Source organism: Berghia stephanieae, chromosome 9 (genome assembly GCF_034508935.2).
Source record: "Berghia stephanieae isolate SIO BIC M18660-M18661 chromosome 9, UCSD_Bste_1.3, whole genome shotgun sequence".
Classification (NCBI taxonomy): Eukaryota; Metazoa; Mollusca; class Gastropoda; order Nudibranchia; family Aeolidiidae; genus Berghia; species Berghia stephanieae.
This window is the reverse complement of record NC_088368.1, coordinates 43192759-43216047: the sequence shown is the minus strand read 5'-3', so window position 1 is coordinate 43216047 and position 23289 is coordinate 43192759. Positions and strand designations below refer to the sequence as shown.

General features: G+C 36.2%; 1 protein-coding gene and 1 long non-coding RNA gene across 5 annotated transcripts in view; one reads left to right on the top strand and one right to left on the bottom strand.

Annotated features, from left to right (window-relative positions):
* The first annotated feature begins 262 nt into the window (after positions 1-262).
* The window catches only part of LOC144980279 (RNA exonuclease 1 homolog), a 45867-nt gene continuing 22840 nt past the window's right edge, over positions 263-23289 (top strand). Inside the window, exons 1-6 of one of the 4 annotated variants that reach the window (XM_078927912.1) lie at positions 263-708; positions 17107-17368; positions 18675-18803; positions 19299-19412; positions 20548-20661; positions 22893-22960. In XM_078927912.1, coding sequence (XP_078784038.1) covers positions 17272-17368; positions 18675-18803; positions 19299-19412; positions 20548-20661; positions 22893-22960 — 522 coding nt within the window. In that variant the 5' untranslated portion in view covers positions 263-708; positions 17107-17271. Of the gene's footprint in view, positions 709-7583; positions 7674-13953; positions 14778-17106; positions 17369-18674; positions 18804-19298; positions 19413-20547; positions 20662-22892; positions 22961-23289 lie in introns of those variants that run through there. The other 3 variants (XM_078927916.1, XM_078927915.1, XM_078927914.1) reach the window with 3 other exon arrangements.
* Positions 4661-7404, bottom strand: LOC144980281 (uncharacterized). Its single transcript, XR_013646854.1, has 3 exons — positions 7315-7404; positions 6350-6502; positions 4661-5695 (listed from the first exon to the last, which is right to left on the bottom strand). It is a non-coding gene; the product is annotated as an uncharacterized LOC144980281 (long non-coding RNA).

The following is a 23289-nucleotide window of genomic DNA, read 5'->3' as shown; positions in this document are numbered from 1 at the left end:
GAGGTATCATCGAGACTTCCGCTCGACACTAGTATCATCGAGACTTCCGCTCGCCACTAGAACTCGGAGTTTTCGAGCCTAAAACAGGGTTGCCAGTTTGGCATTTTAAATGCCAGATTCCAAAAATCTGGCATTTTTGAAAACCGTTTGGCATTAGAAAAATCATTTGGCATTTGGCATTTTCATTTGGCATTTTCTTTTCTAGTATATTATACTTCAAATGACCCCTTTTCTTAATAAAAAAATTACCCCAACAGGAAATTTAGTATAATTCAAAAAAAAAAAGAAAAAAAAGAAAAGAAAACACGCAAGCCACCAGGATATGATAGTAAATTGTCTATCAAAAGTGAGTAGTTTTCTTAGTGGGGGTGGGAGTCAACAGACTTTGGCATTTTTTTGAGTGTTTTGGCATTTTTTGAGTCTTCCCCTGGCATTTTGTTGAAAAATAATCTGGCAACCCTGGCCTAAAACAAGTCTGTTTGGGGTTTCCATTCTCTCCTTTTTATATTATTATTTTAAAATATTTTTGTTGTTGCTGTTGTAAAAGAATGCATAAACTGTGTGTAAAAAGGCTAAAATATGAATTAAAAGGCCAAAAATGCACTAAAAGGCCAAGCCTTAGAAAAGGCCCACGGTAGATAAAAAGACCAAAATTGTGGACTCTGGACTCTATAAAAAGACCAGCCTGGTTAGACTTTGAATCTGTAGGTAGGTGCCGACTAGCCATTGGAAAAGTGAAGCGCTAGTTTGGGTTACAATTTGAATACCACACTTTCACATAATCACTGTTGCATTATTTTTCACAGTATCTGAACGGTTCTGATATCATTTAAAAGAGCAGAGATCAAGCTTTACTTATACTTAGAGATACTTAAAGAGAGATGATTTCCAGCACAGGTTCCCAAAGATCCTCTTCGCTGGACTCAGGTGTCATCTTTGTTTCTTCCGGTTGCCGATTACCGTGAAGACAGAATGTGATGCTAGCCTTGTAATCATAGTAGATTTCTTGGCTTTTCCAATAGCTATCCAGTCTGTACTTAAGTACGTCTAGCTTACCAGTCTAGCCGTACTTAATGACAGCCAGACTGGCAGGCTAGCCGTACTTAATGTCGTGTAGATTGCTTAGTTAGCTGTACTTAAGGATTGGTAGATTATTTATTATTATTATTATTATTATTATTATTATTATTATTATTATTATTATTATTATTATTATTATTATTATTATTATTATTATTATTATTATTATGTGCGGTGGCATATTTTGCCTTCGCATGTCTTCACTGCATATTTCGTTAAAACCTTTTTTAACCGGATGTTTTTTCCCCATCACCTGGAATTATTTGGGAAAACTGATCTCCGTGATACCACTCTACTAATCGATGTGTAACCTCAACCTTTTATAGTTTTGTCTTGATACAATCAATGAGAACTAATCATTTAAAAAATGGCTAAAAACGATAATAAAGAACTGAGTGACGTCAATTTTGTTCTATCTCAAATGGGTGGTAGGGACTCAGTGGCTGGATAGCACTGGTGGTAGGGGCTCTATGGCTGGATAGCACTGGTGGTAGGGCCTCAAAGGCCAATAGCGCTGGTGGTAAGGACCCAATGGCACATAGCACTGGTGGTAGGGACTCAGTGGCTGGATAGCACTGGTGGTAGGGACTCAATGGCTAATAGCACTGGTGGTAGGGCCTCAAAGGCCAATAGCGCTGGTGGTAAGGACTCAATGGTACATAGCACTGGTGGTAGGGACTCAATGACAATGGCTAATAGTAATAATAGTAATAGCGCTGGTGGTAGTGGGAGTGGCTAATAGCACTGGTGATAGGGACTCACTGGCTCATAGTACTGGTGGTAGGGTCTCTATGGCTGGATAGCACTGGTGGTAGGGACTCAGTGGCTAATAGCACAGGTGGTAGGGTCTCTATGGCTGGATAGCACAAGTGGTAGGGACTCAGTTGCTAAAAGCACTGGTGGTAGGGACTCAGTGGCTAATAGCACTGGTGGTAGGGGCTCAATGGCTAATAGCACTGGTGGTAGGGGCTCAGTGGCTAATAGTAATAGCACTGATGGTAGGGACTCAGTGGCTAATTGCACTGGTGGTAGGGACTCAATGGCAAATAGCACTGGTGGAAGGGACTCAACGGCTAATTGCGCTGGTGGTAGGGACTCAATGGCAAATAGCACTGGTGTTAGGGACTCAATGGCTAATTGCGCTGGTGGTAGGGACTCAACAGCTAATAGTAATAATTGTAATAGCGCTGGTGGTAGTGGTAGGGACTCAGTGGCTAATAGCACTGGTGGTAGGGTCTCTATGGCTGGATAGCACTGGTGGTAGGGACTCAGTAACTAATTGTACTGGTGGTAGGGGCTCAGTGACCAATAGTGCTGGTGGTAGGGACTCAATGGCAAATAGCACTGGTGGTATAGACTCAATGGCTAATAACACTGGTGGTAGGGACTCAGTGGCTAATAGCGCTGGTGGTAGGGACTTACTGGCTAATAGCACTGGTGGTAGAGACTCAGTGGCTAACTGCACTGGTGATGTGATAGGGAATCAAAGGCTAATAGCACTGGTGGTAGGGACTTACTGGCTAATAACACTGGTGGTAGGGACTCAATGTCTACAAAATCACTGGTGGTAGGGACTCAGTGGCTAATAACACTGGTTGTAGGGACCCAATGTCTACAAAATCACTGGTGGTAGGGACTCAATGGCTAATTGCGCTGGTGGTAGGGACTCAATGTCTACAAAATCACTGGTGGTAGGGACTCAGTGGCTAATAGCACTGATGGTAGGGACCCAATGTCTACAAAATCACTGGTGGTAGGGACTCAATGGCTAATTGCGCTGGTGGTAGGGACTCAATGTCTACAAAATCACTGGTGGTAGGGACTCAGTGGCTAATAACACTGGTGGTAGGGACTCAATGTCTACAAAATCACTGGTGGTAGGGACTCAGTGGCTAATAGCACTGATGGTAGGGACTCAATATCTACAAAATCACTGGTGGTAGGGACTCAGTGGCTAATAACACTGGTGGTAGGGACCCAATGTCTACAAAATCACAGGTGGTAGGGACTCAATGGCTAATTGCGCTGGTGGTAGGGACTCAATGTCTACAAAATCACTGGTGGTAGGGACTCAGTGGCTAATAACACTGGTGGTAGGGACCCAATGTCTACAAAATCACTGGTGGTAGGGACTCAATGGCTAATTGCGCTGGTGGTAGGGACCCAATGTCTACAAAATCACTGGTGGTAGGGACTCAGTGGCTAATTGCGCTGGTGGTAGGGACTCAGTGCGTAATAGCCCTGGTGGTAGGGACTCAGTGCGTAATAGCCCTGATGGTAGGGACTCAGTCTGTAAAAGCACTGGTGGTAGTGGTAGGGATAGTGTGTAATGGAGATCAAAACTAGGCAGTAAAATTATATGTCACCACTGACAGTGAATACAATTATATGAAAAAAATTTAAAAATCCCACAGTGGAACGCACTACAGTCCGCTTAAAACAAACCATCTGAGATAGGAAATATTTCACCTTAAAAGTGGGACCTATAGTCAAAAATCCGTTTTTTTTATTGCAATGCCAATATTGGTATTCCCCTGTTGTTTTTAGGTGGTAGGAGGTCTAATTTGATGACGAACACACACCAAAACAAATTAAATGTGCAGCAATGTGGTCTTATGGTATGACACTTGCTTTCATATCGGAAGGTCATGGGTTCGAGTGATTTCTTGTAAAAGGCTCTTTACTCATTTTCTCACTGTACCGTGGTGTAAAATGAGTACCTGGCCGTTAACAGTGTTGTCTCTGTCCAAAGAATTGTAATATCGCCTAACAGGCGTCATGTCCTGTCCTGTCCAACATGTTAAATGTTGCTGTTGACCAGGGACCCCTTGTAAAGCGCTTTAAGCACATTTAGTGGATATTGCTCTATATAAAAAACTCAATATATTTAAATGTCTTCAATTCCACAGACAATATAGGCTAAATTTAGACCAAACACCAACCCCCCCCCCCCACCCCAAAAAAATGAATTCCTACAGTGATGCACCAAAAACCAACGGATACCTTCCAAATTTAAACACAATGTTTCCTACAGCAAGAGCAACATCATGATGGATAGGTTTAGCAAGTCTTGAAAAATTTATTTAAAGAATTGTTTTTCGATTACGATTGAAAATATGGCACTCATGAAACGACAGGAAAAAATCCAATTTAAAAATTCAAACTACTAAATTTTAGTTTAGCCCAAAGCCAAATCCATCATGATGCAAAACCCATCATACGAAAGATTCTGACAATCTGATGGAAAATAATCCAGATATGAATGTTAGAAAATCAGAAAATGATGCAAAATGGATTTTTTAGAAAAAACATAATCTTTCTTTAATTTGATAAACAAGCTAATTTTGCAGACAACATCCATCAAAATTCCAAAGTATAATCAATATATATGGAACAAGTAAATAGTAGAATTTTGAAAATTGATCAAACTCTGGGAAAAAAATATATAATTGATTCGCTAACCCATACCACTTAGAATTTTGTGTTTTATTTTACATCCATTTTTCATTTTTTTAAAAAATAATTTGGTGGTCAATTATGATTCATAGTTAATCTCATAAACTAATAATGTGATTGATGTTAAACACAACCCCCCCCCCCCCAAAAAAAAAAAAACTCTTTAATATATTTTTTTTACATTTTAAAGGGGCACCCTATAGGCTAAAATTAGATGTAAAACCCTAAAACTAAAATTTCTAACATAGATGAACCAAAAACCAGCGTATAAATTTCTTTCAAAATTACCCACAATGTATATTACATAAATAACTAGATAATGATGGAAGAGTTTACCACTGGTCTTGAAAAGAAATTCTTTAGAATATTTTTTTTAATTCGACTGAAATTGTGGCGCTGATCGACAGGAAAAAATCAATTTTTAAAATTATAAAATCTTACATATTTAAATTTCCCCCAAAATACTTCCATCATGATGCAAAACACACAAAAAAGATTCTGAATATATTTGAAAACAATCTAAAGGAAAATGACATGTATGATTGTATGAAAATCAGAAAATGACATAAAACGGAAATTTGAGAAAGCACTAATTCGACATAAGCTGATCCATAAAATTTTCAAAATAATGAGCGTCATAGGACAAGAGATGACAAAATTGAGTAGATTGATCTGTCTAAAAAATGTATAAATGATTCGCTAACCCATTCCCTCGAGAAATAAATGCTGAAAAATTATAATATTTCCGTACTCTTTCATTTTATGGTCAGAGTTGATTTATACCTTACGAATTCATCAGTGTAATCAGAAAAACTAATTATTTACCAGATTACTTATCAGATGATTCCTTGATATATTAAAAATTCTCGAAATATGATTTCGCAAAATATGATATGACGTACTACCCTCATTTTTCAATTTCTAAAATAGGCTACTGCTTGTGAGATAAGTATGTAATCAACTTGAACTGCAAAATCAAATCTATTTTAGACAAGAAAACAGCTGAATGATGATAATATATCTAGCTCAAAATAAAAAGCAATAATTTTCTTTCGCAAACTCATAGGAGAAAAATTTTCTTTCGCCTCCAGGAAAAAAGTCAACACCACTTGTTTGCGACTGTTTTTTCTGTAGTTCCACAAAGAGGGTTGATCTTGTTCTGGTTTGAAAAATGGAAATAAAAGAGACTTTTCATTAGCAATTTTAGACATGGCTATAAAATTAAAATCATTGTCATAAAATGAATTTATCATTCACATACCAATCTTTTTTTAACTGGTCATCGTTCTCACCAACACACTTGAAACTCTTGGCAACAAACTCTATTAAGTTCATAAATGCAGTAGTAACTCAATTCAAATAATCCTTTGTCAATTACATTAAGAAAAATGAGCATTTACACCCGAGCATGCAAATCTCAAACTTGGTACAATGCCCAGTTTTAAACCCTCTATTACATTAGTATTGGCAAAACGAAAATCTCAAACAAACTGGACATTCCCTTGTGGTCCATTGAATTTTTTTTTCGCGAATTGTGTTGAACTGGCCGAGAAAAGGAAATTGAATAGTTTCACTATCGACTCTCGACAGAGTTCATAATAACGGAGAGTTATAATCATATGAATTTTATCAAGACCACCCACTTTTTCATTTACGTCCATAAAATCCTCAAATTTGGAAAACTCGAAAACACAAAAATCTCGAACAAATAGGCGTGGTCCCAACTTGTTCGAAATTTCCGTGCTCGAGTGTACTTTATTGATCACCAATAAAAAATGTAAGGATGCTATGAAGATTTGAAAACAATACTAACCAGTTTCAAAAAGTGCTTGCAGATACTCTGCTCTGCTGGCACAGATGATGGTTTGCTGATTGATAAGATTGCCACAACACATCTTGAGCCAGCTATCTTTCTTGATTGTATTGTCAGGACACCAGTACGGTCAACTGAATTCTTTCCTGTTGGCTGTCGATGAAAAAAAAAATAAATTAAATTCACTGCAGTGAAAATGGCACATACCAATGCCATTGCTTAAGTTAATAATTATAAATAATAATAATAATAATAATAATAATAATAATAATAATAATAATAATAATAATAATAATAATAATAATAACAAAATAAATTGAAAAAAAAAGTAATATTAATATTAATAATGATAATAATATCGTTTTTCATTATTTGACAATACTGTATATCTACAGACTATGTGACACATTGTCATTATCAATATCATCATCATGAGGCATTTCATTCCAACTCCAAAGTCCTAAAAATCGGGTCACAGCCACTAATTAGCTTAGTGCTGGAATGACAAAAACTGGATGTTTCCTACCAATTACCAACTCCCACAATTTTAGAGTTACTGCCTCCCCCCCCCCCCCCAACCAATGTGCTCGGCAATTTGCAGTAACAATTTATACTTCTGGGCGAGTGGATCACAATTTGAGTTCCACTACCACTGCTGCTGCTCACTAAACTGCCCACCAGTCACCAGCCCAGTTGTTACATTTAGTTACACCAGTACTCTAGAAATAAACTCAACGAAGGATTAATCCATCATATAAAGATCACATTGGAATGCAGAACACATGACACACGCGCCAGTCAGTAAGGCGTGTTGATATTACAATACAATTACTTTCTCATTCATTCATATTATATCTCATCATAAATATCGCCACCGCTCGAATACTTTTTACACTGTCCTAGTCCAGTCCTAGCCTTGACTGAGAATTTTTTTTAAAAGAAAAGAAGAAAAGACAAATTCTTACCTTTACAGAATCCTGACGAATAAAAATGGTGTCAGTCTCAGTCTGCAACTGCTTAACTGCATTTTTGAAAAATTGTCACCAATAGCGATGGCCATTATTGAAATACTACGTATTGAAATTGATGATGCTCGTAAATCGGGAGAAAACAATCATGGCTTCGCGGTTGGCGCCACGGCCCACCACGGTCGACTTACCGGATGTGACCTTTGACACGACCAGGGGTCAAGGCCCCAGAATAAGTACGGCTAGACTCCTGTGCCCCCCGTACTTAATGACGTCTAGCCTGCCAGTCTACCCGTCCTTAAGTACGGCTAGCCACTTCGATGTGTTAATTGAATCAGCACTGACAACTTTCTCTGGTAGACTGTTCCACACTTGAACCACTCTAACACCGAAACTATGCTTGCGCACATCTAGTCTGGCCCTTTGTGTGAAAAGTTTCTTAGAAGTGCCCCTTGTTCCTGTCCTCAGGGAGTGCTCGGGCCAGGGTTTAAGTAGATTACCAGCTTTTTGGTCTTACTTTCCATTTAACATTTTGTACACTTCTATCATGTCACCTCTTATTCTTGTATAACTTAGTGTTGGTAATTTCAGTTATCTTAATCTCTCCTCCTATGTCATCCCTTTCATACTCGGGCTTCTTTGGGCTCCTTCTATAAGCTCGATGTGTTTAGTTTTGAATGGTGCCCAGACTGAGCTGGCATATTCCAAGTGTGTTCGCACTAGTGCTTTGTACAGTGGAATGAAAGTATCTTCATTTAGGTATTGAAATATTCGGCGAATTGTTGCAAACATTGCAGCTGCCTTTTTCACTTTCTCGTTGATATGCTTTTCAAAGCTTAGTTTGTTATCGATGATAACTCCAATATCTTTTTCTTCATCCACCAACTCAAGTTCATTTCCCATTAGATTATATCTGATGCTTTCATCTGGATTTAGGTTTCCAATGTGCATATAGAAAGATAAGAAACTTATTGAAGGCGTGCTTCGCAGAGCAACAAAAGTAATTCCTGGGTTGAAAGATAAGCAATATGAGGATAGACTGAAACGTATTGAAATTCCAAGCATGACATACAGACGAGTACGAGGTGATATGATTGAAACATACAAGTTTACACACAGTTTGTATCAAGTCGAGAGTAAACTTTTCGTGTTTGCAAACAATGGAACCAGAGGTCATAATTACAAGCTGCATAAACCAAGGTGTAACACATCGCTTAGGCAACACTACTTTAATCAACGTGTGATCGACCGCTGGAACAGTCTCCCTGAAACGGTGACCAATGCTCCAAGTGTCAACGCCTTCAAAAATAGCTTAGATAGCCACTTAGCAGATTACATGTTTAGCATAGTTGAACCGCCCATTAAGATCCCATCAAAGGGTTAGACGTATATACAGGTCAAAAGATCTGTTAGGGTTAGGGCCTTCAATTTATCAAAAAGTTTATATATTATAGATACAGGTCAAAAGATCTGTTAGGGCTTTTTATTGACTTTTATCTCGATGAACTGAATGCCAAGATCAGCAAAGGCACAAAACGCCTAATACGCTGGAAAACTATACTATACTATACTACTATATGTTTGCACTTATCAGGGTGAAATCTTAGCAACCACCTATCACTCCATGATGCGAGTTTGCCTAGATCCTCTTGCAATGTGTGCATATGATCTGCTGTTTGTATGATATTGAATATCTTTGTATCATCTGCAAACATGTATACATAAGAGTCTGCGGTATCTGGTAGATCATTGATGAAAATTACGAAAAGCTTTCTTTTAATGAGATAGATAATAATAGAAATCAATGTTGGTACATTATGTCAAAAATTATACTTTGATAAAAATTACATCATTTTAAAACTTTTGTTTTTTTTTTTCAAAATTGAGGTAGAGTCTAGATAGCAGAAAAAAACAAACAAAAACAGATAAATAAAAGAAAATGCATCTAGATAATTTATTTGTCTATGTCTATGTCCAATTTACTCAAGATTGAAGGCAGCGCAGTATGTTTAGTTTTGGCCTCAAGTGACCAACCCTCTTTTCTCTATAGAATAGAATAGAAGGTATCGACATCGCTTGATTAGGCCACTGGCCTGTCGCCGGGTCTTTCCAGTCACTGAATGTCTTGTTCACAACTGATCTGATGCATTTCCCTATCTGATCTTGTGATCAGGGGCTAGCCTACACTACACTTTCTCTACTGATCTTTTGATCATAGCTATTTTGGGTGGGAGGCACTTCTACACTATGCACATAACTTTCCATCACAGCATCTAATCTATTCTTGAAAGCATTGACACTCGGCGCTTCAACGACATTTGCTGGCAACGTTCAATAACTCGCTTAAGTCCCGTTTCAATCATCAGTAGTCAGCTTATCGAGAGGCTGTGGGGGTCACAGATTTTGAGCTTTTTGTACGAGTTAATTTTGAGTAGTAAAATCATAACTTTGGAACCGTTTATCCTAGATCTAAAAGTATGGTACCATATTAAATGGTTTTGTTTGAAAAAATATCAAACTACAGTTAGACTAAGACTAGTAGACTTAATAGACTTAAACTTGAGCAGTCCTTCCTACTACAGTTGCTTGTAGTGGATCTGATATTACCACATGGAATGGAACTTGTACTCTGATTATATAGTTATGCCCATTACATGGATCTGGTTTTGCTGATATGACTGCCAATCATATGGATATGGGACTATCTAGTACTCTGAATAGTCTCCTGTGGCTATTCGGACTCCAATCCTAATGCGCATGTGCAATCAACAGGTTATTTGGACTTAGTCTGAATAGCCTTCCATGGCAGTATAGTTTTTTGTTTTTTTAAAAATATTGTTGATTAAATAGAATTGATGCCAATCGAAGCAGCAACCATAGTAACTTTATTTGATCAGAAAGACAAAGTCATTGATACAAAGTAACAAAAGTAAGTTAAAGTAATTAAGGTCTAAAGGAAAAGTTTGTTAACAACACAACGCGATGTCCAAACAAAATCAAATTTTTAAAAATTAAAATATTCTAATGTTAGTGTTAGACAGGCTACATTCCTTCTACAGTCCGAAGCAGGGGTTATGAGAATTTGTTAAAATGGAAAGTTCGGTTCATTGAAACTTAAACGATATCAGTATCTGATTATAAAGGAACAAATGGTAATCCTTAACTCTCAGGCATATATACATTTTATAACTATCAATACACATTACTGATGAATACAAATGAAAGTGAACATTACGCACTTTCAACATCATTTTGATTGCGAAATTTATAGAAATAGCTTGTATGCCATAGAGGATTACATAAATTTAATGTAAACTGTTCAAAAGTAGAAATTCATCAATTTATGATACATTGTTTCCACAAATATGTACATGTGTTCAGAAATAACAACTACAACAACAACAACACCAACAACAGAGACATACTGAACACATCAATCGTCATATTTTAATGATGAGAATGAGGAAAATGAAACGACTATGGAAAGATTTCATGGCATCACTCTATCCAATGAAATGTAATTTTCCTCCAGTTTGCGAAGGTTGCAACATGCCTTTTCCCAGTCTTCCCTTGTTAGATCATTTATTGCCTCTTCGGTGAGAGTAAATTTGGTGTTCCATCTCTCAATCTTTCTCTTTACTTGGGTCCAAATGAGCTCAATTGGATTTCATCCACAGTGATATGGGTGAAGTCGCACAACCTTGTGTCAAAACTCATTGATTAGACAGTCTGCTTTGAAAACTGTTTCTGGTTTGTTTCTTTTCACTAGGAGTATAGTTGAGTCTTTGATAAATTGTCAGAATATGTAGTTGTATAGTTGCCGAAGTTGGAGCATTGAGGTGATCATGGACCACTGAATTGTAGCGTTGTCAAATGCAATATGGCTGAGTGCTTCGAGGAAAGGCAGCAAACGGTTTTTTAGCCAGTCTTCAAACACCTCTGCATTGACCCCAGCATGATAATCTCTACCTTCCAGATGATGCAAAAAAGAATAAGATGGTATAATATTCTTCTAAATACCCAGTATCTTCACCACCTGCAGGAATATCAATGACCCTCTGTCCAGAACGCATGCGTCTTTTTCTACCCTAATTATCAGACGTCCATTCCTTTGTCGGATGTATGTTTACGTTTACCCAGTTCCATAATATTTGGATGATATCCATATCAAAGTTGTCCTGGATCCTTTTCCTATCACGTCGTTCCACACTGGTGATCTCTCCGTTGTATTCCGATAATCATTTTCTCGGGGTTTATCGTGAAATTCCAATTCCATAGCCGTCCTCTTTAATGGTTTATCAATAGATACAAGTAGATTTCTTTTCGCAGCTTTAGGAGAGTGTCATATCATATCACATATAGTTTAAAATCGTATATGTTTTAAAAGCCTTTAAATGCTCGGTGAAATGTTTGTGCATAGATACAATTTTTTCAAAGTTATATAAACAAAATATGACAATATTGAGTATAATCAGTATTTCAAATGATTTAAAACTAGAAATTCCATATCGGTTATTGCGACAGGATGTAGCTAATAAGCAATAAATCATGAATTCAAAATTTAAGGAAAACTACATAAGTTGTAAGTTTATAGCAGTTAAAGCGAATTGTTTTTATTCGGAAACAAGTATGACATGAACTCATAATCACTAGCCGGAACTACCATGTCAGCACGAGATTTAAAAAAAACCCGATGAATTCATCTCATACTTTGTGGTGCGTAACAGTTTAACAGTGTAAAATCTTGAATTTTATGTCAATGGTTTTAAAGTATTTTTTATAGGTCTTAAAGAAGAAAACTTTTTTGATATGGCATCAACACGGTCCACAATCTATATTCAGTTAATATAAATTAATTCAAAGGTTGACATAAATTTTTACAACTTTTGATAGAGGGACTGTTGATAAAAACCAGAATAACACGTGCCATTAATAAAAAATCTAACTATAGTACTCTGAATGTATAGTTTTGTCTCATTGATCTCAGATGTTAATCTATTAATTAATTCTGTGACTATGGAAGGGAAATATGGATCTGATGCTACTCCTTTGACAGTAAGGAATGAACTAGTACTCTGAATATATAGTTTTGTCTCATTGATCTCAGATGTAACTCTATTAATTAATTCTATGACTATGGAACGAAACTATGGATCGGATGTTATTCCATTGACTGTAAGGAAGGCCAGATTTTTTATGAATGGTGCATGTTTTTCTAGTTTTTCTCAGATGTCCTTCTATCAAAAGTTATAAAATTTTGTGTCAACCCTTCGAATCGATTTGTCGTAACTGAATATAGATTTTGGACTGAATTGATGCCATTTCACAAAACAAGTTTTCTTCTTCACGACCTATAAAAAGCTACTTTAAAACCGCTGTCATAAAATTAGAGGTTTTACACTGCTAAATATGGAAACATTTTCACACCACAAGGTAAGAGATGAATTAATCATTTAAAAAAATAATCTTGTGCCGACAAGGTAGTTCCGGCTAGAGATTATGAGTTCACATCATACTATTTTCCGAATAAAAGCAGCACGCATTAACTGTTAAATGTAACATCCAATTTTGACTTTATAATTTATTGCTTTTTATTTAAATCAAGTCGCAATTACAGAAGACTGATATGAATCTCTAGCTTTATCTCATTTGAACTAGTGATTAAATACTCAAAATTGTCAAATTAACAATGAATGTTTATATATTCAACTTTGAAAAATTGTATCTATGCATGAATGTTTCACACAGCATTTAAAGTTTTCTTTTAAAACCTATGAGCTCTTAAACAATATGATATGATACGGTATCTCTACCGGTTCCTCTCTCGTAAAGCTGTGAAAAGAAGTCTACTTGTATCTATCGATAAGCCATTAAAGAGGACATCTATGGAATTGGAATTTCACCATCAACTCTGAGTTCCGTTTGTTATTGTTGTCACGTTGTTGTTTTTGTTGTTATTGAAGACTTGCACATATTTGTGGAAACACTTCATCATAAATTGATGAATTTCTATTTTTGACTTGTCTACATTAAATTTATGTAATCCTCCTTGGCATAAATAACAAGCTATTTCTCAAAAATTTGAAATCAAAATAATGTTGGAAGCGTGTAATGTTCACTTTCATTTGTATTCATCAGTAACGTATATTTATTGTTATAAAATGTAGACCTGTCTGTAGTTCCTTCACATTCAGATACTGCACGAACATCATACAAGTTTCAATTAAAATGAATAGGCGGAAAATCATAATTTTGATACTGTAAATCATCTATGAGTTCCGATCCTTACCAATTATCAATTTTAATATAGCTGTAATAAGTGAAATACTTTCCTATTGTTTTAAAATCGGGAAACAAATTTTTTTTATTAAGACAGAATGATCCAGAGGTTCATACAAATTTTTGTGCATTGAGAACAGCTGAGAAAAAGACGAAAAAGACGCACCCCTTATTAAAAATCCTACTATTGTACACTGAATATATAATGTAAATGTTACTGCTCGAAGCTCAAAGAAACAAATAACAATGTAAAATTGAATGTAAGCTTCAATGTAATTACGAAAACAGATAAAATGGACGTGTCAGGTTTCCCCTTTATCAACAAACAGGCTGAGTGAAACACTACAGATGAATGAGATAATGTGGTAGTGGCGTTGTTAAGATAAATAAACAAAACATTGATAAAGGGGAAACCCGAAACATCCATTTTATCTGTTTTCTTAATTAAATTGAAGCTTACATTCAATTTTTTATTGTTTTTTATTTCTGAATATTTATAGTTTTGTCTCATTGATCATCAGATCAGATGTTACTTTATTAATTAACTCTATGACTATGGAATGGAATGGAACTATGAATCTGATGCTACTTCATCGACTGTATGGAATGAACCAGTACTCTGAATGTTTTGCCTCACATGAACTTTTGCCTCTCGTGGGTCTGATGTTCATGGACGTGATTTGTTAGCAAATTCAAGATGGGGAAAAATGTGGTGTTGCGAATTGCAATGGTAACTACAATAAAGCCAACAAATGTTGTATGTTCAGATTGCCTAAAGAGGAACCAGAACGGTAAACATGGTTAAACAAACTCCCTTCTCGTGATAAAATTGAACCACATCCGACAGAATTTGTTATTTGTGAAAGACATTGGTCTGCAGGTGTTTCAATGAAAATTCTACCTGGCGGACCGATCGTTCCTTATGGGGATGAAATAGTGTTCAAAAAATTAAAAAGTTAAAAAATTTGAGAGACCCTAATTACAACTAGTGCATCCCATAGTAGATATTTTGGTATTGATTTTTTTCTTGGGATCATCCTCCGCAGATTACCTCCCTTTGTTGATATTGTACATCTCCTTTCCCCTTCATCGAATTGTTCACCCTCATCCTCATCATCACTTTAAATGAACATTCATTAATCAAACTTCTAAAGAAATCATCCTGAATCAATCACTATAAGGTCAGTTTTTAGAATATCTAACTACTCATCCTTTCATTTTCTTTGCTACTCTTATTCACTACTGATAATAATAATCATTAAATATTTTATTGGACCCAGAATTCACAATCACTATTTAAAAAGGTAGATCTTGCCGTATAATAATGCCCCTGCTGTTATTTTGGTTTGAATTTTCTAGATTTTTTAGTTGGCCCCCACCACTAGCGTTTTCTGAAGATTCCCCATGAATGTACTTTCAGTATATTTGTCCTTGATCACGCTATACGCTATAGAAAAATTGGGATAAACTCCCTTCTCTAAGGCTTAATTGCTATGAAGGACTACTTTTCCCCCCTTGTTCAAGCTATAGAAAAATTGGGATAAACTCCCTTCTCTATGGCTTAATTGCTATGAAGGACTACTTCCCCCCCCCCCCTTGTTCAAGCTATAGAAAAATTGGGATAAACTCCCTTCTCTATGGCTTAATTGCTATGAAGGACTACTTTCCCCCCCCCCCCCCCCCCCCCCCTTGTTCAAGCTATAGAAAAATTGGGATAAACTCCCTTCTCTTTGGCTTAATTACTATAAAGGACTACTTTTTCCCCCTTGTTCAAGCTATAGAAAAATTGGGATAAACTTCCTTCTCTATGGCTTAATTGCTATGAAGGACTACTTTTTCCCCCTTGTTCAAGCTATAGAAAAATTGGGATAAATTCCCTTCTCTATGGCTTAATTGCTATAAAGGACTACTTTTTCCCCCTTGTTCAAGCTATAGAAAAATTGGGATAAATTCCCTTCTCTATGGCTTAATTGCTATAAAGGACTACTTTTTCCCCCTTGTTCAAGCTATAGAAAAATTGGGATAAACTCCCTTCTCTATGGCTTAATTACTATAAAGGACTACTTTTTCCCCCTTGTTCAAGCTATAGAAAAATTGGGATAAACTCCCTTCTCTATGGCTTAATTACTATGAAGGACTACTTTTCCCCCTTGTTCAAGCTATAGAAAAATTGGGATAAACTCCCTTCTCTATGGCTTAATTACTATAAAGGACTACTTTTTCCCCCTTGTTCAAGCTATAGAAAAATTGGGATAAACTCCCTTCTCTATGGCTTAATTACTATGAAGGACTACTTTTCCCCCTTGTTCAAGCTATAGAAAAATTGGGATAAACTCCCTTCTCTATGGCTTAATTACTATGAAGGACTACTTGTTCCCCCTTGTTCAAGCTATAGAGGGAGGTACATACAGTGTCTTCTATCCCCTTTTATCTTTTTTCCAACATGCTTTCTGTCTTTGTCTCGGAATGAGATTACATGGTTTTGCCCTGGCGCTGGCCGGAGTCCTAGCTGGGAGGGAAACAGTCAAATGCATAGTTATTGTTTTGGGAGATGATGTTTTTTTCCTTGTAAATCATCTCTCTGTTATGTATTATTATAATTGTTATTTCCAATGTATAATGTAAGCATTTGAGTGTATTCCTCTTTGTTGGATTTTGTGCTTGTGTCCGGATGAGACTTATAGGTGATCTCAAACTAAGCACATTGGGGGTATGCTCTTGGAATCTACATCTGATCCCTATTTGTTCCTAGTTGCCCTATGTCTTACTTTTTCTTGGGTGCTTTAATTGTAATTCTATAACTTTTTACTATCCCATTTTCTGGGTGGGGTTCCTGACCTCCCATAGTGGGCAGGGAGGTACTTACTGCGTCTTCCATCCTCCTATATCTGTTTTCCAACTTGCTCTCTGTCTTTGTCTTGGAATGAGATTACTTGGTTTTGTCCTGGCCCTGGCCGGAGTACTAGCTTGGAGGGAAACAGTCAAATGCATAATTATTGTTTTGGGAGATGATATTTTTTTTCTTGTAAATCATCTCTCTGTTATGTATTATTATAATTGTTATTTTGAATGTATAATGTAAGCATTTGAGTGTATTCCTCTTTGTTGGATTTTGTGCTTGTGTCCGGATGAGACTTATAGGTTGTCTCAAACTTAGTACATTGGTGGTATGCTCTTGGAATCTACATCTGATCCCTATTTGAACCAATTCCCCTTTGTCTGCCATATTCTTGGATGCTTTAATTGTAATTCTAGACCTTTTTACTATCCCATTTTCTTCCTTTTTACTGGCGCTGATATGACCTTAATGTGTTGCAAGCGCCGTAAAACCCTTAAAAACAAAAAACAAACAAACTATCCCATTTTCTTCCTTTTTACTGGCGCTGATATGACCTAAATGTGTTGGAAGCGCCGTAAAACCCTTAAAAACAAAACAAAAACAGCTATAGAAAAATTAGGATGAATTCCTATTTGCCTTGAAGGACTACCTTTTTACAAAATATATTTCAGGGTCAAAGGTCAGGAACAAGAAGCTCATAAAGGGCCACCAATCAAAATATATATCTTCGGACTGCTGTTAACTTAAGAATAAAAAAGGACGCAGTCCAATCTCAATCTTCATCCTTGCCCTCCTTCTCCTCCAAACAAGACAATTTTTGTGATAATTGATCAGGCATGGCATCCTGCAGTGGTCGCCACGATGACCAACAACAATCCCAGTATACTGATCTGAGTGGATCTGGACCAAGATGTGATCAAATTGAATTCAAAGGTAGATTTATGTATGTTATCTATCTATCTATCTATCTATCTATCTATCTATCTATCTATCTATCTATCTATCTATCTATCTATCTATCTATCTATCTATCTATCTATCTATCTATCCATCTATCTATTTATCTATCTATCTATCTATCTATCTATCTATCTATCTATCTATCTATCTATCTATCTATCTATCTATCTATCTATCTATCTATCTATCTTATCTATCTATCTATCTATCATCTATCTATCTATCTATCTATCTATCTATCTATCTATCTATCTATCTATCTATCTATCTATCTATCTATCTATCTATCTATCTATCTATCTATCTATCTATCCTATCTATCTTATCTTATCTATCATCTATCTATCTATCTATCTATCTATCTATCTATCTATCTTATCTATCTATCTATCTATCTATCTATCTATCTATCTATCTATCTATCTATATCTATCTATCTATCTATCTATCTATCTATCTATCTATCTATCTATCTATCTATCTATCTATCTATCTATCTATCTATCTATCTATCTATCTATCTATCTATCTATCTATCTATCTGTCTATCTACCTATCTATCTACCTGCCTGCCTACCTACCTACCTACCTACCTACCTACCTACCTACCTATCTATCTATCTAACTGTCTATCTATCTATCTATCTATCTCTATCTATCTATCTATCTATTTATCTATCTATCTATCTATCTATCTATCTATCTATCTATCTATCTGTCTGTCTCTGTCTGTATGTCTATCTATCTTTCTTTCTATCTCTTTAATATGCGTCATTAGGGAAGTGAAGGAAGTGATGTCACGACTGTTGAAGCCTATTACAGATTTTTGATAGTATTATTGCAAACCACGGTCAATTGGCGTGAACGTGTGCTGCGACAACTGCTGCGTAGCAACGCTTATGTGAAATAAATACTTTTGATGTGCTTTTATGACACGTAGCTTTTGTAACAACCTGTTTGGCGGTCGGCATCTGCTTCTCATTTGTGTCAATCAAGGCATGTGACACATCAATTTGTCTCCTTTTTAAAGATATATGCCACGTACTTATATGTTTTCTCCTATGTGAAATAATGGCAAATAAAAACAGTCTAAATTCTGCAGTAAATGACTATATATATATATATATTTTGAAATCATATATATATATATATATATATATATATATATATATTTATATATTTTGAAATCATATATATATATATATATATATATATATATATATATATATATATATATATATATATATATATATATATATATTTATATGTATATTTACAGGATTAGAGCTGTATTCACGTCTGAAGAAATACATTTTGACGGAGAAGCAGCTAAGAGAAAACCGTTTTCCAAGACCGAGTGAGATTGGCAGATATAACAAAGCCCAGTTCTACAAAGTTCCGTTGAAAGGTGAGTGTTATCTATCATGTGCGGCTAGGCGGTCTCGTGGTATGGCACTCGCTTTCGGTTCAGAAGGTCCTGGGTTTGAGCATCGCTAGTCTCATAGTTGAGTCCTTGGAAAAGAATCTTCACTCACCTCACGTTCTTTCACCGTATAAAACGAGTTAACATTGTTGTATTGTACCTGTCCGAAAAAATATTATAATATCGCCTAAAAGGCATCATGTAACGTCCTATATGTGTTGTGTTGCTGTTAGCCAGGGACCCTTTGTAAAGCGCTTTGAGCATGTTTAATGGATATTGTGCTATATAAAAGTGTAAAGATTTTAAAGATCTATTTATTCCTTTTTTATCTATTAATTAATTAATCTTCAATTATTTCACTTTTGGTTTCCACTGGTTTTTATCTATATGCATTGAAATGTCGTGTTGATGTTCGTTTGTATATTTATTTATTTATTTATTTACTTAAAATTATTGTCTACCATTTTTTAAAATCTCCAGACAAGGAACGACTGTGTCTAAGGTGTGGCAAGAAATATAACATCAATGAAGACGGCAGTCCAGTGGAGAGAGAGATGTGTTTTTATCGCTACACACACTTGCACGAGTTACAAGGTTTGTACTCTAGACTGGAGAGAGAGAGAGAGAGAGAGAGAGAGAGAGAGAGAGAGAGAGAGAGAGAGAGAGAGAGAGAGAGAGAGAGAGAGAGAGAGAGAGAGAGAGAGAGAGAGAGAGAGAGAGAGAGAGGGAGGGAGGGAGGGAGGGAGGGAGGGAGGGAGGGAGGGAGGGAGGGAGAGAGAGAGAGAGATGTGTTATTATCACAGGCCTGTAAATCTTTCGACTATTGTTGGATTTCCGACAGTACGATTTTGCTCTATAAGTGATAATATTTAAAAAAAAAATTAATTGTAAAAATAAAATTCTTAACGTCAAAAAAGAGAACCAATAAAAAAAGAAAGTAAAAGAGTTTCATTTCGTTCCTCGAAAAAATCAGATTTTATTCCGTTTCAAATTCCGACTTAGAAAAAACAACAAAAAACAACTTTTTATTTGTCGCATCAAAAAAATAATACGAAATAATTATTTTTCTTCGAAATATATATTCTTCCTCGAAAGCTCTCACACAACTGCACCACCTCTTTTTTTTCTTCTTCCTCCTTGTCTTCTTCTTCTTCTTCTTCTTCTTCTTCTTCTTCTTCTTCTTCTTCTTCTTCTTCTTCTTCTTCTTCTTCTTCTTCTTCTTCTTCTTCTTCTTCTTCTTCTTCTTCTTCTTTTATAAGAATTAATCCAAATGAACGAAAGAATCAGCGTAAAAATTTAACACAAACAAACAGGAGCGAAGATACGCAGCTTCCCGTGTCAAGCACCAGATACACATCCTTCAAAAGGGTAGGAATTGTTCTCTTCCTTTCATTTTACAACTAACTCAGACCTGGGCCCACAAATGTGGGTACTCTCTCAAATAACTGGGATTTTTTGGGGTTTTTGGTACCATAAAATAAGGACCTCATTATAAATAAATTGGGGAAAGTGATATGATTTGACCAGTCAATTGACGTGTCAGATCTGTGTTGTGTTTGTTAATTAATCCATATTTTTGTCCTGTTGTGTCTATTTTCGCGTGTTCCACTGGGTTTTATCTCTATGCATTGAAATGTCGTGTTGATGTTCGTTTGTTTATTTATTTATTTGTTTATTCATCTATCTATTCACTTAAAATTATTGTCAACCATTTTTTAAAAATCTTCAGGCAATGAACGGCTGTGTCTGAGGTGTGGCAAGATCTATAAAGTCAATAAAGACGGCAGTCCAGTTGAGAGAGAGATCTGTAATTATCACTACACAGACGGGTACAGGAAACAAGGTTTGTAGACGTTCTTGACTGTAGGGAGAGAGAGAGAGAGAGAGAGAGAGAGAGAGAGAGAGAGAGAGAGAGAGAGAGAGAGAGAGAGAGAGAGAGAGAGAGAGAGAGAGAGAGAGAGAGAGAGAGAGATGTGTTGTTATCACTACGCACACATGTACAGGAAACGAAGTTTGTAGACGTTCTTGACTAGAGAGAGAGAGGAGAAAGAGAGAGAGAGAGAGAGAGATGTGTTGTTATCACTACGCACACATGTACAGGAAACGAAGTTTGTAGACGTTCTTGACTAGAGAGAGAGAGGAGAAAGAGAGAGAGAGAGAGAGAGAGAGAGAGAGAGAGAGAGAGAGAGAGAGAGAGAGAGAGAGAGAGAGAGAGAGAGAGAGAGAGAGGGTAGAGACAAAGAGTGAGAGAAAGAGGTGTGTGTGTGTGTGTGTGTGTGTGTGTGTATGTAAGAGAGAGAGAGGGAGGGAGATATAGAGTCACAGAGATAGTGAGAGAGAAAGAGGAGGTGTGTGTTTATATATATACATATATATATATATGTTATTTATATGTGTGTGTCTGTTGGTATTGCGGCTACGTGGTCTAGTGGTATGAAACTCGCTGTCATATCGAAAGGTTTGAGCCCCGCTTGGTGCTCTTTACTCACATTCCCTTCACTGTACTCAGGTGTAAAATGAATACCTGGCTATGAACGTTTTCTTTGTCGGGAAACATTGTAATATTGTAATCGCCTTACAAGTATCATGTCTCGTCCTACATGTTTAGTGTTGCTGTTGATCAGGGACCATTTGAAAAGCGCTTTGAGCACTTTACCGATGGATAGTAAAGGGCTATATTTATTTTTTTTAATGCGCCTTTTCGCCACGGCATCATTAACTCCGTAGTCTCGATATGAATGAATATACTCCATCAAACAAAATGTCTGAAGTCAACAGGAATCCTGGGTGGGGTTCCTGACCTCCCATAGTGGGCAGACAGGTACATAATTGAGCTTTTTTATATAGCGCAATATTCACTAAATGTGCTCAAAGCGCTTTATAAGGGGTCCCTGGTCAACAGCAACATTTAACATGTAGGACGGGACATGACGCCTGTTAGGCGATATTACAATTTTTCGGACAGAGACAACGCTGTTACAGGCCAGGTACTCATTTTACACCTGAGTACGGTGAGAGAATGGGAGTAAAGAGCTTTTTCCAAGGACTCAACTATGCTCCGAGCGCGAGGCTCAAACCCAGGACTTTCCGATCCGAAAGCGAGTGTCATACCACAAGACCACATAGCCGCACTACTGTGTCTTCTATCACCCGATGTCTGTTTTCCAACATGCTTTCTGTCTTTGTCTTGGAATGAGATTACTTAGTTTTGTCCTGGCCCTGACCTGATACCCTGGCTGGGAGGGAAACAGTCAATTGTATAGTTAGTTTTGGGAGATGATATTTTTTTCCTTGTAAATCATCTCTCTGTTCTGCCCTGTATTATGTTTTGTTTGTATATTATATATATATATGTGTATGATTTCTAAACATTTGAGTGGATTCCTCTTAGTGGGGACCTGTTCTTGTGTCTGGATAGGACTTTAAGTTGATCTCAAACTAAGTACACTGATAGTGTGCTCTTGGAATCTACATCTGTTCCCCATTCAAACCAATTCCTCTTTGTCTGCCTTATTCTCGGATGCTTTAATTGTAATTCTAGAACTTTTTACTATCCCATTTTCTTCCCTTTTACTGGCGCTTATATAACCTAAATGTGTTGCAAGCGCCGTAAAACACTTAAAAACAAACAAAGCGAACAACAGGAACCACCCATGTTGTCACAGTGAGATACTGTTGCCTAGGCATTCCATGAAGGAATATAGATACTCCATCAAACAAGATGTCTGATGACAACAGGCATCACCCATGTTGTCCAAATCTTGTCCAAGGAAGTAAAAAAAACGAAAGTGTCTGAAGCAGGGCTCAAACACGGGACATTCTGGGTCACAGTGCATTGCCTTAACCACTTGGTCACTTTCTTTAAGCCCCCCCCCCCCCCCCCATATTAATAATAATAATAATAATAATAATAATAATAATAATAATAATAATAATAATAATAATAATAATAATAATAATGATAATAATAATAATAATAATAATAATAATAATAATAATAATAATAATAATAATAATAATAATAATAATAATTACAATAATAATAATTTTTATTATTATTATTATTTATTCCAGATGGTGTCTACCTTGAATTACTATGTGGATGTAGATGGGGTGGGTCCAGGGGATGTCAGCGTGCCGATGTAAGTCAAATAAACGTGACAGTGCATGACATAAGTCGGAAGTTGAAACTTTTGGATTTGCAATTTTTCCCCCATTTTCTTAAAGAATATGCTCCCCATAGCATTTTAATCTTTATTTGAAGTAAATCGGGTGATTTTTCATAACGTTATGGTAAGATGTATGGGAAAGGTATCCAGCAACTTTTCTCAAATTTCATACTTTTTCAACTTGACTAAAAAATTTAGAAGTGAAATTAAGCGTTGATATTTCCCAAAGATGTACAAAAAAGGGTTGATTTAACCATTTGTGACAAGAACTCATTATAGATAAAAATTGACCTTCTAACTAA